This window comes from Acartia tonsa, chromosome 5, assembly GCF_053477335.1.
Source record: "Acartia tonsa isolate MP-2025a chromosome 5, ASM5347733v1, whole genome shotgun sequence".
Classification (NCBI taxonomy): Eukaryota; Metazoa; Arthropoda; class Copepoda; order Calanoida; family Acartiidae; genus Acartia; species Acartia tonsa.
The window spans coordinates 33,912,100-33,930,956 of NC_137264.1; the positions used below are offsets into that span (position 1 = coordinate 33,912,100).

General features: G+C 31.3%; 1 protein-coding gene across 1 annotated transcript in view; it reads left to right on the forward strand.

Annotated features, from left to right (window-relative positions):
* Positions 1-17,102, forward strand: part of LOC145319978 (uncharacterized) — a 22,740-nt gene extending 5,638 nt beyond the window's left edge. Inside the window, exons 6-16 of the mRNA XM_080162389.1 lie at positions 160-235; positions 4,014-4,073; positions 4,595-4,705; positions 5,684-5,770; positions 6,132-6,176; positions 6,605-6,673; positions 7,412-7,450; positions 10,862-11,604; positions 12,093-12,291; positions 14,714-14,787; positions 15,184-17,102. Coding sequence (XP_080018515.1) covers positions 160-235; positions 4,014-4,073; positions 4,595-4,705; positions 5,684-5,770; positions 6,132-6,176; positions 6,605-6,673; positions 7,412-7,450; positions 10,862-11,604; positions 12,093-12,291; positions 14,714-14,787; positions 15,184-15,253 — 1,573 coding nt within the window. The 3' untranslated portion in view covers positions 15,254-17,102. The remainder of the gene's footprint in view (positions 1-159; positions 236-4,013; positions 4,074-4,594; positions 4,706-5,683; positions 5,771-6,131; positions 6,177-6,604; positions 6,674-7,411; positions 7,451-10,861; positions 11,605-12,092; positions 12,292-14,713; positions 14,788-15,183) is intronic.
* Positions 17,103-18,857: the final 1,755 nt, after the last annotated feature.

Below are 18,857 nucleotides of genomic sequence, written 5' to 3' on the forward strand. Positions count from 1 at the left end.
TTGTAACTTCTATTTTTTTTATTAATATTAAACTAGTCAGTAGTTATTACTCTAAATTTGTTCTAATTTATTTGTCTCTCTTTTCTGACTGAATTGTAAAGTTTCGCTTTTATGGATGCTGTCATCCTTGTTAGTATTGTTGAATAGTAAATTTTCTAGGAAGCCACGTAGCGTGTCAGAGACAAGTGATGAGTGGGACAAGAAGAAAAAGAAATCTGCTTCGGAGAGTCAAGAGGTAAATTAGCAACTTGTTTCTTCATCTACAACAAGACAACTAAGATATTTTGCGGGTGTTCAGGGGTTATTCTGCAAATTTGACCCTGCTAGGGGGAGGGGGGGGGGGGTAATTTTTATTTTAAAAAGTGGTTGGGGGGGGGGGGGCGGGGAATGTAATAATTAAGATAATTGAAAACATTTTGTTTCCAATTTTCTCCCCTTCTTGGTGAAAAAACTAAAGGAATATGTGGGAGGTTGTTTAATATGAATAAAATAAAGAGTTCTGAAAATATTTTTCCATTTTTCCCCTTCTTGCTGGTAAAAACTAGGAGGGGAAAAAATATAAATTTTGCAGCAGGGGGAAAAAAATAATCTTGTGCAGAATATACACCCCTGCTGCGGGTGTTTTATGTGGAAGAAAAGTTTTTAATGCTCATCAACATCTAACTTCTTTTTTGATTGTCAGGTACAAAATACTCTGTTTAGTGTTTACCTAGTCAAAATTTGCGTATTTTTTCTAATTATTCTTATCACATGTCTTATTTTTTTTCTTAAATTCTCTCCTTTTCTCTTTCCTTTGGGAAGTATTTGATCTTGTTAATTTTTGTGAAACCCTTTCTATAAATTTAAAGTTTCCCTAGAGAAAAGTTATAATATGTAAATTTGTCTCCACTCCACTGTAAGTTTGTAAAAGGTAAAGTTTGAAATAAGGTTAACAAAAATACAACATTCACAAACAGTGTCGTGTTCAGAATATTAGTTGAATATTATAAACGTCTTAAAGTTAGTCATTTTATAATATATATAAAATATGTTTAGGTAGGATATTTTGTTTCATAATTTTAAAATCCTTTATTTACATTTCGAAACAGATTTTAAAATTACTTGCATAAAAATTTTGTCGCAATTCGACAAACTCTACACTTTCCGCACCTTAAACCGGTTTGTGCTCGCCTCTGTTCACAAACATATTTTATTGTATATTGTAAAAGTAACGCTGGATATTAAACCCATGGATAAATAAATCCCCCTTGATGATTAAAAATATATCCCTTCTGTAGATAAAAAATATATTGGCTGAAAAGTTTGGACACTAAAGTTTTGAAACAACCAATCAAAATTTAAGGATTGTACACTTAAAAGTTTAAGCCAACGAATAACATAATGTGGTTATAAAATCTTGGGTACCAGAGTAAGTTACAGTCCAATGTCCCCTCCCTCCATATTTGAACAAGAACTGTTTTATGAGAAGGTAAGGAAAACCTGATTGATAATATATGAAAATGGACTTTCATAACTCCAACTAAAAGTTTGAAATGGTTTTATTTTTCATTCTGTTTTAAACCAAGAAGCAGAAACTTTCATAGTTTCGCCAACTGCTATGTTTGCGTGTCTACTCACCAAGGGATTAGACAATGGACGTTACATTGAAGTTTATATCCCCAAAATTGAGGGGAATAAATGAACATTTCTCTAGATTTAATCTAAGGTAGGTTGGTATGAAAAGTTTAAACATCGCTTGTTTAAAAAAACAAAACAATCAGAATTCATTACCTAAGCATTAGAAAAAGTTTATAAAACTATGGACACAAGAATATTATACGGTCTAATATCTCATCCCTCTCTGATTCAGACCTTATTCTTCAAATCATCTTTATTGAAGTTTAGATGGACTAAGTAATCGACCATTCTCCTAAAATCTTATTTTTTGTTGAGTAGCTTCTCAACTGAAAAAGATTTAAAATTCTAAATATGAGCGAAGAATAAATCCAATTTAATACAGTTTCCTTATCTCATTTCTATGCATTTTTATAAGCATAGCTTCTATTAAATACTGTTCCTCCCTAATCTTTGATTGTACAAAACAATCATTTCATTTTGATTTTTGGAGTTAGTTACACATATTTATTTTGGACGACTATTAGTAAATAATAATATAGCTGCTACACTCATAGGAGGGGGGGGGGGGGGAGTGACTTCCCCCTTTTAAGTTATTAAAAAAGTTTGGTAATTCATTTCTCTTAGGAGAGTGGCCTTACGCTCCCCCCAAAATAGATAAACCTTTAAGGACCTATGAGAAGCTGTAAAAGAACCATATTGGTTCAGCGGTTAGCGAGATCCTTCGGTTAAGACAGACACAGATCTTGTTACTTTTATGTAAGGATTATACCCCAACATACCTTAGTTAGAGTACTGGAGGGAGGGGACATTGGGATATTGATTACGCTAGTCCCTAAAGTTTTATAATGACCACATTTCAACCACTAATTTTCATAATACAAAGGGATTAATTTGTGTATCAGCATTGTGATGTACAGCAATTTATCGGCCATTGTCCTTCATATCCCTGTCTACTATTCCTAACTGTTAACATGTAAAAGATTAGTTACAACAAAAATAACATTGAAAGTACCTAGACAAAATATTTGTCTAGTAGTAATCCCTGAATAATACCTAGGTAGGTACTTTTTATGCAAAAATTTAAGTAAAGATATAAACGATAAACATGTTTTTATTCATGTTATTAAAAGGATTTGATGTAATTTGTTTTTGTGTATTAGAAGGAAGAGAAGTTTATAGAAAATGGGATTTTATTAAAAGAAATAAGAATCATTTTCTCATTAGACTCATGTTTTAAATCTAAAATATCTGCAGAGAGTATTTTTCGGATCAACTGCAGTTCACGGTAAAATATTCCTGGTAACTCCAAAAATCTACCTATGAATTTTAAAGGCTGCTAGCTGCCAAACCGCTGAACGTGCAGATCATGCCCGCACACTGTTTTAAGCGGCATAAGAAGGCCTACAAATAATCTGGAATAGCCATAAATCAACATCAACAATACATAATTATCTCGCAGTGCAGAGAAATGCGCGAAAAAGACCTATTTGGCTATTCCAGATTATTTGTAGGCCTTCTTATGCCGCTTAAAATGGTGTGCGGATATGAACATTCAGCCGTTTGGCAGCTAGCAGCCTTTAAAATTTATAGATTTTTGGAAATATTCGTTACCAGGAATATTTTACCATGAACTGCAGTTGATCCTATTTTCTTTTCAACAGACAGACGAGGGGAAAATTGGAACAATTTTAAAAGAATAAACTCTTATTTGCACACTTTTTTTGACTATAATTTTCATTTTATATGTTTTTTCATGGAATTATGTCAGGAAATAAGAAAAGAAGATTTAAAGGGATATACTTATCAGCCAATGTCTTCTCCTTCTGAATTTCAGTGAGTGAGGGCACTTAAAGGTTGTAAATTAAACTTATAACGTCATCGTATTCGTATATGGCTCAAAAACTCTGGGCACTTTTATGTAATTTTCATTTGTTGGTTCCATGCTTGCAGCTTGTAGTGTCTAAACTTTTAAACCAAGAATAGTTTTCTACAGAATAGGTTTTTTTGTTTATCATAATTTGTCTTATTCCTGAAGCAGGGGTGTATATTCTACATGGGATCCCCTGCTAAGGGGGGGGGAAAAAAATAAAAAATAGTTGGTTGGAGGGAAAAAAAATGTAAAAATTAAGAAAACTGAAAACATTTTTTCCATTTCTCCCCCCCTCCTTGGTGAAAAAACTTTTAAAAATGTGTGGTAGGAGGGATAAAATAAATAAAATATAGAGTTCTTTAAATATTTTTCCATTTTCCCCCTACTTGGTGAGAAAAAACTAGGGGGGGAAGAAAAATAAGAAATTTTGTAGCAGGGGAAAAAAAATAAATCTTGTGCAGAATATACACCCCTGTCCTGAAGATCCTCTGTGATTTTAGATTTATTCATTTTTTTTATTTTTTAGGATGCTAAAATCGAAGCTGGCGTTGATCTTTTGCTGGAGATGTTTCCTGCAACTTGCAAGGTAGTAATTTAGGATACAATTATGATTTTAAAGTTTCAGTACACACTTTAATTCTTTCATCTTTGCAGCTGTACTGTTTCCCATCTTTTATTTTTTTTTATCTTTTTATTTTTTTTTAGCATTTTTGTCTTCTACTATTTCCATTTTAATTCTCCCAAAGTCTTTATTTTTACTCAGACCAAATAAGCTAAAATATCTTTTTTTTGTTTCTTTTCTCGCCTTTCATACTCGCGCCCTTTTTAGCTCTGGCCTATCTTACCTAATAATATAAACTTTTTCATATTTTCTCATATTTTTCTCTTCTACTGTAGATTTTCCTCTTAATATAATAACTAGCAGCAATTCGGTGGCGATTTTATTAGGGAGAATGGTGGTACCCTCTCTCAAAATGGTTATGAACCTTCTCTGATCCTTTGGGAAGCTTCACTGTAAAGGAGTACCATATCGGTATAGCGGTTAGCGAGATAGACGCACAGATTGACACCCTGTTAATTTTAAACTATATTAATGTGTGTAATTAGGTTGAAGCTGTCCATTGCGTGACCATGATGAACGGTGACATTGATAGAGCAGTCCAGCTCCTACTCACCAGGGCTGATATGGGCCAGGACATCAAGCCAAATCAAACCCAGGTAATAAAGTAGGACACATTTCTCACGCTTGTATTTGCATTAATTTAAAAAGTGGTAGAATTCTTAGGTCCAGTTCATACTATTTGGACAAATTCAATTGATAATAACATAACCTATTTTTATTTAATTTAAAGAGCTTTGTTTTATCATTCATAAATAAAAATATTTTTGTTTTTAAAGAACGCAATTCAAAATACGCAAGAAACAGATTTTTTTTGACGTAAATAATAATAATAAAAACATCCGCTAAAAACTTAATTTTAATCTTGTAAAATATCGGAACAGAACACAGAACATAAATTCAACAGTTCTTTTTGTCACCAAAGTCCTTAGTGAATACTATTTTTAAATGAGGAGCCTAAAACTAACCTCAGACAAATGTGAATATTTTCTTATTACTCAATAGCTACAATATTTATTAAGATTTTAACAAGGGGGGGGGGGGGGGAAGTTCTGACACATTTGAGTAAACCTGGTATATAGAAGTCAGCTTATGAAGCAAAATGTTTTTTCTTCAAATATGTGAATAACATTCAAAAAGATGCATATTTTGTTTTATAAGTTGACCTCTAACTCCTAAAAAAAGTTCTTTTCATTTTTACCTGTACAGAGACCACCTGGAGGCCTATCCAAAAAACCTTAAAACTTGGGAAAATTCATCATATAAGAATGATTTTATCCCTAATAACCTATTCTCTCAGTCCAAAGATAAAGCCTATAAACCAGGTTTACGCAAATGTGTCAGAACTCTCCCCCCCCCCCCCCCGCCCCTTGACTCTAGGATGGTAATTCCCATGTTGTCCTGTCCTTTAGTCTGTCTGTTGTGGCATGGAATATAAAATTATCGTCCATTGTCCCATCGCTTTTTAAAGTCTTCCAAACAAAAAATTATTATTTTCAAGTTGGATTTTCATGTAAACCTATATAATATACCTACATACTTCTAAAAACTAATTTTATCTTATTTACATATTTTAGTTGCTTGCAAAGCTGTCTAAGCCAGTAGAGATCGATGATAACCAACTGAAGAAAAAGCTGATGGATCAATATGGCTTCATTGACAAGGTAGCTTTCATGTTTTACAGGAAAATCAGCCTCATATGTAGTCAGCCGTCAGCGGTCTAAAATATCAATCGGCGTTCAAAAACTTTAACAAAATTTCCTGGCAACCTCTGTGTTTTAGTAAAACGGCTTGGATGTTAAGGTGTGACCAGTCGCAGTCTTGCATCCATAGCATCTTTCATTATTCGTAGCTGGAACTGCAGTTATTGTTAAAAAGTGTTAATCGCCCCCATGATATCTGTAAAGTAGGAATAAGCAAGTCACCCTGTATAAAAAAGACAATAACTCAATGAATACATCTATCCGTATCGTGAACTGTTGTTTTGGCAATGGCCATAAAGACTTATGTTTTGATATATTTTAGGAAGAGGATGTGAAATATCATAGACCTATTATGTCCAAGAAAGGGGTAAGTTACTTTATTATTAAGATAGTATATTTTGGTTTTGTTAACAGTAACATCTTAAGACTTAGGTAGTGAAGATACTTCTACAAGCCCTGTAAAGTTTTTTTTTGTAACGTATTTGTCCCATTAGACCCCGTTGTATTATATTATCATTTTTTTATTGAATTTTGTCAACAATGTAGTGTCATATTATTCACACATTGAATAAACCACACTATGCTTTACTACTTCGATTACTTTAGGTCCATAAAAAGAGTACCTACCTAATTAATGGAATACTATCTTAAAAAAATATTGTAATAGAGGGAAAGTAAAAAGAAAAGATTTATTTTTCGGTTGTAAATCAATAAATGTTTTATGCAAATAAGGGGTGAGTTTTGTTTTCAAAAAACTTCGCTTTGACATGAAGTAAATGTTATTTTTTTTTATAGGAAGACAAGAAGCTTATACGCTATCGCGAAGGGAAGATAGTCTCAACCAAGGGAGAACGGTTCACACAGGTAACCAATCCTATTATATAATATTAAGTACTTAGGTTTTTTTGTCTAAAGCTTAAGAGTACAATAATTACAAAACTGATCAAGTTCTCCTTTATAGGGAAGCTTCACATATGTCTCGAGATGGTTTTAGGCTATTATGATTTTAGATTTAAGCGTTTGGGATGGTGTTAGGCTATTTTTTTACCTATATGTTCCCCCTTTGATTACATAAGCCCCTAGATGCTAGGGGCGTACCTGCTAATATATATATATATATAATATTTATCATGCTGTTTCCCAACTCTAAATTATTCTTAAATTAAAGTAAGAGGATGTCTCAGTGTGTGTGTTTTTCTGCCTGAATCTGTTGTTGACTTTTAAGCATTTGGTGCTTTTATTTAATATTTATAATTTGTTTCAAACTACCATTAGCCAAGGTTTATAACCAATGATTTTAATCTACAGAGGGGGTAATTTGTTTATCACTATTGGGAATGTGTGTGTACATCAATTTACCTTTCAATGTCTTATCCCTTAGGATCCCAGAGGACTTTCAGACTTTAAGTAAAATTTGACTTTTGGACAATATTTAACCAAGAAATAATGGACTTCATTAAACAAAATTTGATTTATGTACTTATCTTGTTGTGTACTTATTCTCTATCTAGTAGAGCTTATCTTTATATTCTATTATATACCTCTTCCATCTAAATCCTTTCGAGATGCTATCTATCTATTCTTGTATCTGTATTTATGTAGGTCACCAAAGAGGAATCTCTGGAAATGAAGAGAACAATTGTAAATATTCCATCTGCCTGACAATTAATTTATGTCCCGTGGGACCCGGGACAATAGTGTAATATTATATACCAATTATCTCCTAAATTTTTCACAAAGGGAACGTTTTATTCAAATGATCATGTATAAGCATATTTTTGTTCTGTAGAATAGGCTAGAAAATATTTTTTTAGCAGGTATATCTATTCAAGACATTTTAGATTGGAACTCTTGACCGTATTGCCATCCCTGTATTTTACATGATCAATTTGATCAATAGTTCCTTAAATTTAAAGTTTTGTCTTCAAAACAGAAATGTTTAATAAAGAGACGTGTTTGCCTTATGCGGCATTTCTATTTTAATGGTGAAATTCAATCTAGAGAAATGTTTTCCCGGGTCCAAAGAAAAGTAAAATCAGCACTAACCACTAATGTACATTAAATGTTTCAATCTGCAGAATTTTCTAATTAAACATCATGAGTCATAATATAGTTTTACTACATGACAAACTTTTTCACCTTTAACCAAACCTTTTTTTTCTATTGAATAACCTGTAGGTTGTGTAAAACATTAATGTATGTTTTGTTTTAAAATCACTGTTATTTTTCAGCACTTTTTAGGATTCACAATAAAAACTTCTCCAAAAAATCCACTGAAATACCAAAAAATTTGTCTTCCAAAAATGGAAATTTCAAAGATGTTTTTTATTATGAACCTTTTCATATGTTAAGTGGTAGTTCCATGAAGGGTATTAAACCATTGTAGACAGAATTGTAGTAACTACATAAGCTCTTTGTAACTTACTGTATAAAACTTTTTAAAGTGTAAAGAGCCATATTTTGAAGTTGCATTTATCACATAATGTGCATAATTTGGCCCCTCGGAACCCACTATACTGAAATTAATCTTATATTTTTTACTGTATGCGGAAATCCGCTTAAATACGATGCGCTTTAATCCCAAATTTGAATGATCTTCATGGAACTATCCCTTTAGACGTTTTGTATAGTTGTTTTATGTTATGTGACGTACATCCCACCATTTTGTTATATTGTAGTTATGCCAGTAAAAAATCCTGGACTTTGAATTGACAAAAAAAGTCCCTACTTTTTACATACATTTTAGCTATGTCTTTTATTTTTTATGCTTTATTTTTGCATTTTATAGTATAAAAACCAAAAAAAAAACATGGACGATTTTTACATTTTTCTGCATTTAAGATAATCTTTTATCATGACAGCTTAAAAAACATGCAGCTATTTTTTTATTTGATTTGTTAATCTAAGTTTAGCTTTAATATTATAATTTAGTTTTAAGTATACACCATTGCCATTGATTTTATTTGAAAATACTTTTTTATATTGCAACAAAGTTATTGTTAAGAAGTTTCTAGTCTCCAAACTTTTCAAATCCAAGACAACTAAATAACAGGGGTGTATATTCTACATGGGATCCCCTGCTCAGGGGGGGGGGAAAAAAATAAAAAATAAGTGGTTGGAGGGAAAAAAAATGTAAAAATTAAGAAAACTGAAAACATTCTTTCCATTTCCCCCCCTCCTTGGTAAAAAAAAAACTAAAAAAATGTGTGGTAGGAGGGATAAAACAAATAAATTATAGAGTTCTTTAAATATTTTTCCATTTTCGCCCCTACTTGGTGAGAAAAAACTAGGGGGGAAAAAAAATAAAAAAATTTGTAGCAGGGGAAAAAAAATAAATCTTGTGCAGAATATACACCCCTGCTAAATAATTTAAGCAATAAATATTTTATTAAACTTTAGTAAAATACGCTCAACAACCATTATCTATTTGGTTGAAATTGTAGAGAAAAAAATATTAAAATGTTACAAAAAATTGCATGACAAAATTTCCAGTACAAAATTGTAGTCTTAGTTTAATTTTTTATTTGTTTACTCTTATTTTATTTCAGTATTTTGTTATTTTGAATCTCTTATTTTATTTTCCAAAAGAGAAGAAACTGTTTTTTTGATTTTTTTTTCTTGGTGCATTTAATTCATTCTGCTTTTAGTTAACCTTTTTTTTGTAAAAATTTTATTTCTAATGTACAGTACAACTTGACATTTTTTTAATTTCACGCATTTTGCATTATTTCTTTTTTTTATTGTGCTTTGTTGCTTTGTTTTGATAGGGATAAAGGGTAGGTAATCATCCAAATATTCTTTTTTTTTATATACAATATAAAATACATCCCTTGGTCACTTCAGGGATCTAAAGGGGTAAAATAATGGCCGATAAATTGATTACATCTTTAATGATGATGCACAAAGTTACCTCTTCTGTAGATTACAGTCAGTTGTTGGAACGTTTGGATACTCAACTTTATGAATCGACCTATTAAAATTCAACAAAAGCCCTCAAAGTTGTTAAGCCAACGAATAAGAAAACATTATTATAAAACTTTAGGGTATAGTGTAATAAGACAGAACATTTAATTGGCTAGGTATGTAATCTTACATGGATTTAGATTAATCTATATAGAGTTACATTTTTAAAGTTAGGTAGGTACTATTTTTTATTTAATTCGTATTGCCTATCCTTTAATCCCTATTTTGATATTATAATTTTTTTTGTGTATTGCAAATAGTTGTGATTAGGTAATAATAATTGCAATTACTTTTTTACTTTTTACTTAGTAGCATAGCTTCTCTATAATATGCTCGTTTTTTATTTGGTTTGTTGTAATTATCAATCGTTTTATGGTTAATTGAGAGATTTTTGGTAAACTAATTCAAGAAGAAAAAAGATTTTTCCAACATTCTTTGAATGGTTTTCGACTTTTTTTTTAAATTTAAAAGAATGGTTTGTCTTAGGTTATTTTTCCTCTCATTTCTTCCGTTTAAAATACAAAGCCACTATACCTATGCTAAAAGCGACGCTACTAGTATTCAATAAAACTTTCATATATAATAATAATGCTTTTTAAAGCTACTAAATGTTGTAAAACACAAGTGAATCTGTCGTATTTTAGGTCAGATTTTCTTTCAATTTTCTTTAGCATAGTAAGAAAGTTTAAATCTAGAATAAAGTTTGAGCCCCTATTTAACAATGTATCCTATATTAGCACCTGAAACCTAAACACTTTGCAATTAATTTTAATTTTACTTCATTTAAAGTAGACTAGCTGCATGATAAGTATACTCCATATAAAAATAATGAGGAACAAGTAAGTAAATTCCCAGCACGTTTTAACTAATTGACTAATGAAATGAATTTTTTTTCACGCTGCTTTTGGATAGAAAATCTGACAAAATTTGCCTGACGTTATATGCACCACCGTCGACGGCCCGCTGCCGGCAAAACGGAAACAATCCTGTTCCCTGTTGCCGCCAAAACGGGCTTTTTCTTCATCCCTCATTCAAATTTCATCGTGTTCACCCCTTCGTTCTGATTCTTTACTTCCCTCTTCTCGTCAGGTTTATAATCACCATACCCAAGTACATGAGGATAACAAAACTAATGGGATTCGAACCCATAACACCACCACAACAACATCTACAACTACCGCAACAACAAATGAAAGCACAGCACCAAGTACGAACTACGATAGATCATTTTCTCTTGATGAAACAAGTCTAGCACCCAAAAATGGCGCCAATCCTGTAACTTGGATTGTTCAACCTACTGACATCTGTTGGTATAATCCTGAACTGAAGCCACCACTAACAGTTGAACAAATTTCCGAAAAAAGCACCAGCAACGCCACCTATGGGACAAATTCAGGAATAAACAACCTTATGGCTGATTCTACCGCCATAAAGTGCACAAACAAGCTAATATCATTCAAAAGCCCATGGAGCGACGAAGCGGATTCGGATCAAACATTCTCTGTCTGCAGAAAACTGGTCCAGTCAATCCATCAGGGTAGCACCTTGGATAAGAATCCACCAAAATCTGCTCAACCGCAGTCGCATGCCAATGCCATTAATTCCAACAACTATGGAGTGCCAAGTACCAATGATTCTGCCATACTTATTCAACAACAAGAAAAGATAAAATCTAAGAAGAAAGGTTTCGTAGCTTTCTTTGAATGGCTGGTAGGAGGGCCTCTTCACGCCACAAATCCCGACGATCGGGTGTATGGACCATCAAGCCGCCAAAACCCGGAATTAGCCAATTTTGAAACTGATGATTATGACTCAAATCGGCCCAGACATCCAGGAATTTATACAAAACACAATTGAATTTCAATATTTTTGATTCAGTCAAAATTTGCGCTAATTTTGAAAGTATTGGGTATAAAATCAAAACTATTACCTAGAATTTTTTCTCGTCTGTTATTTACCTATGATAGGTAGAAAGTTATTTTTTTTTGTAAAAATGTAATCACCAATGCAATGCAAATCTACTTTATACACTGCACTGTAATATATGTTTTCTCACGGAAATATTAAAATTCTATCAGCTTTTATCAAAGATTGACAGCCAGCTGAAATTTTTAAATACCACAACTATGTATCTATACTCGGCTATGAGCTAAGTCTCTTTTTCTTTATTTTTGGCTAGATGTTCTTTTTCTCTACTTGTATTTAAAAATAAGGAGCTTCGCTAAATAAGAATGGTTTTTTTTTATTTTACATTGATCAAATTTCTCAGTGTAATTATCATACTTGTTCCTCGTATTGTAGGTATAAATGCCACTAAAATAGGAATGTTTGACAAACATCTGATCCTCCAGAAATACATGCTGAACAATGTCTACCGGCCGGGTCAGCCGCCGACAGTCGACCTCTCACCAAACACACTGGTAACAAAAGACAATGAGGATTCAAATTCTACAGTTGAGGCGTTTGAAGACTGGCGCCGTCTGCGGTTAACTAAGCGACCACGTGCTATCATGCTTAAGGTAAAACAATATTTACATTATTACTACTAAATTTAAAGTGATTCAGTAACAAATCCAAAACTTAACAGTGATTTAGAAAGGGTTAATATAAGCGGCATTAAAAAGCATTTTATTGTTTTGACTCCTAATTTGATTTTATGTTAAAAATTTTAAAAAAATACTATTTCTCTTTAATTTTTTTTCAAAGTAAAATAACAGGAAAAATTTAAGATTATTACTTTTAAACAAAAAATCAAGAAAACTTCTGTTTTAGATACCATTGGGTGTAATATAGGCTTTCTTTTGAAATTGAAATAATGCGATAAAATTAAAATCTTGCAAAAGAGACAGTTTTTTAGTGGTTATAAATTTCACAAATTTTATTTGTTAAATTGTACCAGCGAATCACTATCACCAAAAATTGACAAATAGGGAAGCTGTATTCAAAAGTTGACCAAAGAAAACACTGGAATAAAATAGAGCGTTTATACAATATGTAAAGGGTGAGCAAAAAAAAATGCGTAGATTTTAAAAATTCAAATTGCGTGGCTTGTGTTAATGGTAGAAAAAAGGCATGCATGTCGTTAGAACCACTAAGAAGTCTATTTTCAGGAAATATAAAAACGATTCCTGTGCTACGCATAGTTTAGGAGCTACGTGTTAAAATGTCCAAACTGGTGTAAAACTTGACTTGCAAGTAAATTTTAAAATATAACTAAAAATTAGAGAAGATATTTTGCAAAAAGAGATGCCTACATTTTTAAATTTCTAATTGCGCTGCTTGTGTTAATAGTAGAAAAATGTTACGCATACCGTTAGAACCGCTATGAACTGTATTTTTTGGAAATATAAGAACGGTTCCTGTGCTACAAATAATCTAGGAGCCAGATGGTAAAATGTCCCAAAATTTACTTGCAAGTCAAGTTTTAAGTCAGTTGGGACATTTTAACACGTAGGAATCATTTTTATATTTTCTAAAAATAAACTTCTTAGCAGTTCTAACGATATGCGTGCCTTTTTTCTACCATTAACACAAGCCGCGCAATTTGAATTTTAAAAATCTAGCATTTTTTTTGCTCTCCCTTTATAATATATACTACAATAAAATAATAATACTTACATAACATATAAAAAGAATGATAAATTATGAACAAATATGCTTCAGTCAGTTTATAAACTAATTTAAAAAAAAAAAATTACAAGGGGGGGGGGTAAGTTTTGCCAATTTCGCGTAATTAGTGTTGTGTGGGCTAGGTATTGATCTGAGATTATATGTTATTTAGGATAAAAGTTTACTTTTGGGTAGGTAGTAGTTCATTTTTAAAAATTTTTTACCTGTCCAGAAACGACTTTCCAGCCTGCAGCACCTGAACCTGGAGACCTATTCAAAAAATGATTAAATTTCCGTGAACTACTACCCAAAAGTAAACTTTTATCCTAAATAACCTATAATCTCAGATCAATACCTAGCCCACACAACACTGATTACGCGAAAGTGGCAAAACTTACCCCCCCCCCCCCCCCTTATACATGCAATAATTCACTCAAATTGAAATATATGTTAAACATGTTTTAAAAGAAAGTTGAAAAGCTTTATTTCAACATCTATAAATGTTAAAAAATATGATTGCTGTTATAATCATAAAGAAATCTGAAATATTATGTCAAACCTATTCACTTTATTTTTTAGGTTCAAATTTTTTATATGATATATATCCCTGTTATGCTAAAATTTATAATAGCGGCATAAATCTATAGACATTTCTAGGCGAGGTTGGCGTTATCCTCTTTATTACCATAAGTCTATAACCAAAGTAAAAATATTAAAAATCTATCTCCTATAGGTATATCTAATTAAGGAAGCTAAATAGAAATTGCCCTAATAAATAGCTGTTATACCTATTGCTGTACAGTTTCTAAAACCTCAATTTTTAATTTTCATCCTAAATCAAGAAAATTATCAATTAAATTAAATGCTTCCTTTAGCAACCATATTTTCATAGGAATATTGTTACTAAAAAGAAAATCTATTAATCTTTCTATAAAAAAAACATTTAGGATTACAAAAATGTAAGTTGTCAATGTTATTGTACTAAGCTAAAAGCTTCTACATGGATGCTACAAGAACGATATTAGCTTCCCATACCCTTTAAGGTGCCATGTATTTTGATACTAATTTCTAAAGAAATGAAGTCGGTCGGCCAAATTTGACTTCAAGCTGCAATATCACATTTGCAGGTATTTTTTTAAAAAAGGTCGCGACTTTTTGGACTCCAGCACTAATTAAGACCAAGTTATTGCCAAACAAAGACATCAATTTTTTACCTTCTGCCACTTGGATCAAGATCACACACACACACACCACCCTTCCTGACGAATGCTAACATACTTTTATTTTTAAAAATGTCAAAGGTAATGACCCTAATAAAAACACCTCTTTTAGGTAAAAAGTTGCATGAAAAAGCAGTGGAAAAGTCTTATCAAGCGGATCTTGCCACCAATGGATGATAAATCCAGGTAAAAATGGACGACACTGAGTTAAAGTAAATTTTATTCCAGTATAGCTTCAAATGCGATTCTGAGTCATTCTGAAAAATTAAGTATCGTATGATCTTAAAATAGACAAAATATTAGTTTGATTTTCTTCAGTATAGCTCCGATTGATTTCCACTGGACCAAAACCTGTTTTGAGAATATTGAACAGATTTAAATTGAGGACTTCATTGGTGCTTTCCCTCGAGCACAGAACCCACCCTTCCGCCCCACACTCACACCCACACATTACCCAACCTATACCTGATTCAATCTAATCAGACTGACACCCTTTTTAAAAAATATTTTAATTTATTTTTGGGGGCTCGACTAGGCATTTACAGAGAATATTTATTGGACAAATACCTGTATTTATTTTAGATTGATGCGCATAGCCCTAATGCAGGATGAGGAGTACTTGAAAATGTTGAAGATGTTTGAAATACTTTGAGCTGACACGCAGGTGTATATCAACAATATGCACAAACACATACTCAATCTTTTATGACAAAAATTCAAAAAATTTCTTTAGAATTCAATTATAATACCAAAGAATTTTATTCTGACAATTGATTATAGGTATACTTTTTCATATTGTTAGTTTCTTCAAAAAAATTCACGTTTGCCAAAGCCTTTAAAATACTCCAAATTGTTCGATTTTGCCAGAATAACAAAAATTCATCCTTGTTCATTTAATTTTAAAAAAATAGGATTCAAACACATGTCCATATTTTTTGGGCCTAAACTAGAGAAAAATAAAACCCCTGCCTGGCCCTTGTGATATATATTGCAAATTTGTCAGATGTGAGCTATAAAACAAAGTATTTACTAACAAACTCGTGTGCTTTCCCTTCGGTTTTACTTATCCTTGTTAGAATTAACAAAATTTGTAAATTTTGGAATTTTTACTGAAATAACTTTGGCTCTTTTTGTATTCTCAAGAACATGTGTTATCAGCTTATACTAAAAACAAAATTAATTCCAAAAAAATCACGAAATTGCCCCCCAAATATTATTTTAGATTTATTTCACATGTTGTTTATTCCTTATTCCTGATGTGTTATATGAATAATTTTAAAATGTTTAATATCAATGATTATAAAAGAATCAAAAATATTTCATTAAGAATTATTTAAAATTTATGTGTTAATTCTAATGCTAATGGTGATCTAACAAACCTGTGTTTTTTCTTCAATGATTTTAAACAAAAATGTAATTCGTTTAACATATTTTGTTTAACATTTCCTAACACCGAAATTTTATAGGATTTATTTAACAGAATTATTTTATTAAAATTCTATTTATTTTTGTTTTGATTGTGATTTGTTATCCTAAAATTTTATTTGTATCAAGTTTATTTCCTTACAATCGTTGAAATAAAATGTTGTAAGTTATCCTAAAAATCCAGTTTTAATAAAAAAAGAAAATTATTAAAAAAAACATTCCTACTTAAAAAAAAAGATTTAGTTTGCTTTGTACAAAACGCAATAGAAAAATTTAATCATTAAAAAAGACTTTCGGATTTTAAGACACATAATTCAAAAAATTTTGCAATTGATTCTTTACATAAGATTTCATTTGATTTCAAAGTAATTCCTAAAATATTTATTTGCAAGAAGTGTAAACTAAAAATATGAAGAAAAAAGTCAAATTTTGATATTAAAATGAAACATATATCTATGTTAAGTAATTCTGTGGTCAATTCACATTGTAATATTTTCTGGGACAGATGTGGGTATTCTGAAATTAAGTTTTCAGTATAATTTTGAAATCGAATAATATCTGCTGGGTTAGAACTGGTTATGCTCCGTACTGAAAAGTCATAATAAACACAAATCATAAAATTAGTACCGGTTTCGTTGCCTTTGGCCTAAACAAAACTGGAATTAATCTTACGAATTTTCTTTTTACTAACCGTGGAAAACTGACGATAATACGATGCGATAAATAACTATAGTTATTTAGCTACAAGTTTAATACTAAGAAACTTATTTCATGTTTCATTATTAATTTATATTCAGTGGACTCCATTTCAAATAAGTGCTGAAAATTTTTATAAATCGCATACTTTTATTTTCTGAATGCCTTTATCTGTTCCCAAATATTTGTATGTAAAAACAATATCAATATTATCGACACTTTATTCACAGGGAGTTTTATTTTAAGTACAAATATTTATAATATGAAGGATTCTTTTGTGATTTCGCTTCAACTGAAAGAGGAATAATAGTTTACTTGATTTACAAAATAGTTTTAAATTGCACTTATTTTACTTCAATAGGTAGCTTTTTACTATACACTTGGGAAACAAGTTTTAAAGGTTTTTTCTCCCCCCCCCCCCCCCCACCCCCGAAAAAATTACCATTAAATACGTGTTAAAATCACAAGGAAATTGATTAATCAGCAAATAAAAAAAGAAATCTGAGGAAAGGATCGCTTTTCGTCAAATTTTTTGTTTCAGTCTAAAGTACATTAATTCTGCAATTTTGATTACACTTAAAAATCATTTAACTTGTTTTCTAAATTCTTGTATAAACCTTAAAAATCTCCCCCTCTATCCTTTAGATTGTAAGGAAATTTATGTTAAAATCTGTTATTTGGAAATAACATGAAATAAATGTTGTAGAAAAAATACTGTTTTGTTTACAATAAGTCAGGGATGTACATATTCATAAGTAGCGCAGAATTTAGGCTTGATTGATTCCAGGTATCTAAAGGGATAAAACAATGGCCGATAAATTGATGTGTATCTATACTGTACATTATTATTTATGGCTGAAACGTTTGGTGGACAATCAGCTAAATGAACCAACCAGTTAAATTAAAGGTTGTTAAGCCAACGAATAGGGGACTAGTGTAATAAACAGATCAATATCCACTCCCTCCCTGGATTGATTCATACCGCTACAAACAAAGAAGTAAAGAGAGCATTAGCAGCTAATAGTTATTTCTCGTATCGTATTATAAACGGCTCTCCGCGGATATAGAATGTACAACTATAAGATTAAAACTAGTTTTTTTAGCCCCGTTGTGCCGAAGGCACCGGCTAAAAAAAACTAGTTTTAATCTTATGATTGTACATTTCTATATTCGTAGAAAACTGGATATAATACGATGCTAGACATAGTTTTTTCGTATTCATGAGAACCGGTTCCTATCCACCGGATTCAAATGAATACGAGAAATTATTTTACAACCCAATCTTTTCTCCCTTTTCCCGTTGTCTATTTATCATGCGTCTGACATTGAAGTGACCAAGATTTGCTTCCCCCACTTTCAAATTTTGTTGAGCTTTAATTTTCAAGTTTTAGAGACATTTTTGGATAAGCGTTAAAGTATGATTTTTTTTCATACTTTAGTAATACTTGCTACTTGACTTGGTAATCCCAAACTAAAGTATAATTCAAATTTATTTTTCAGATAACTTGTATTGAATTAAAATGTACCTTCTGTTTTAAAGACTTGTCTTTCCATCCAATGTTTAGGACCCAAAAGATTTCCGCCGGATAAAACCGGTTTTAAGCCATATAGTTAGTAAATTTTATCCTATTTATCTGATTTTTGTTAAAATGATTCCTTGGACAACCAGGTAAAGAGTAAACCTTTGAATTAATATTCTGCCTATGAAGTTTTGTTCAACGGTTCGATATCAGAGCTTCGCTTTTATGGATGTTGTTATCCTCGTTAGTCTTTATTATCTGAATTAGAATTAGCCATTACAGAGAGAAAGAGTCATTATACATTAATTAATTAAGGTATTCAAGTAAAATTACTTTTAAACAAGATTTTAATGTTTATTATATGTCTAGCTTCTACGCCCCTTGAGGCCTCTATGGGCATTTAAGGGAGGGGGGGGGGGGGTTATTACTTCAGGTCAGTCAAGTAATATTGGGAAGCCCCGCAGGGTTAGAGTACCTCATGGGTGAACTGAAATTAGTTTCCGAATGTGAACACATTTTCCTAGGTGTTTCCCAATCCTATCTCAATATTTGCTACTAGCTAAAAAACCTTCAAACTTCCAAAAAAAAATCTAAATTTGAAAAATTAAAACTTTG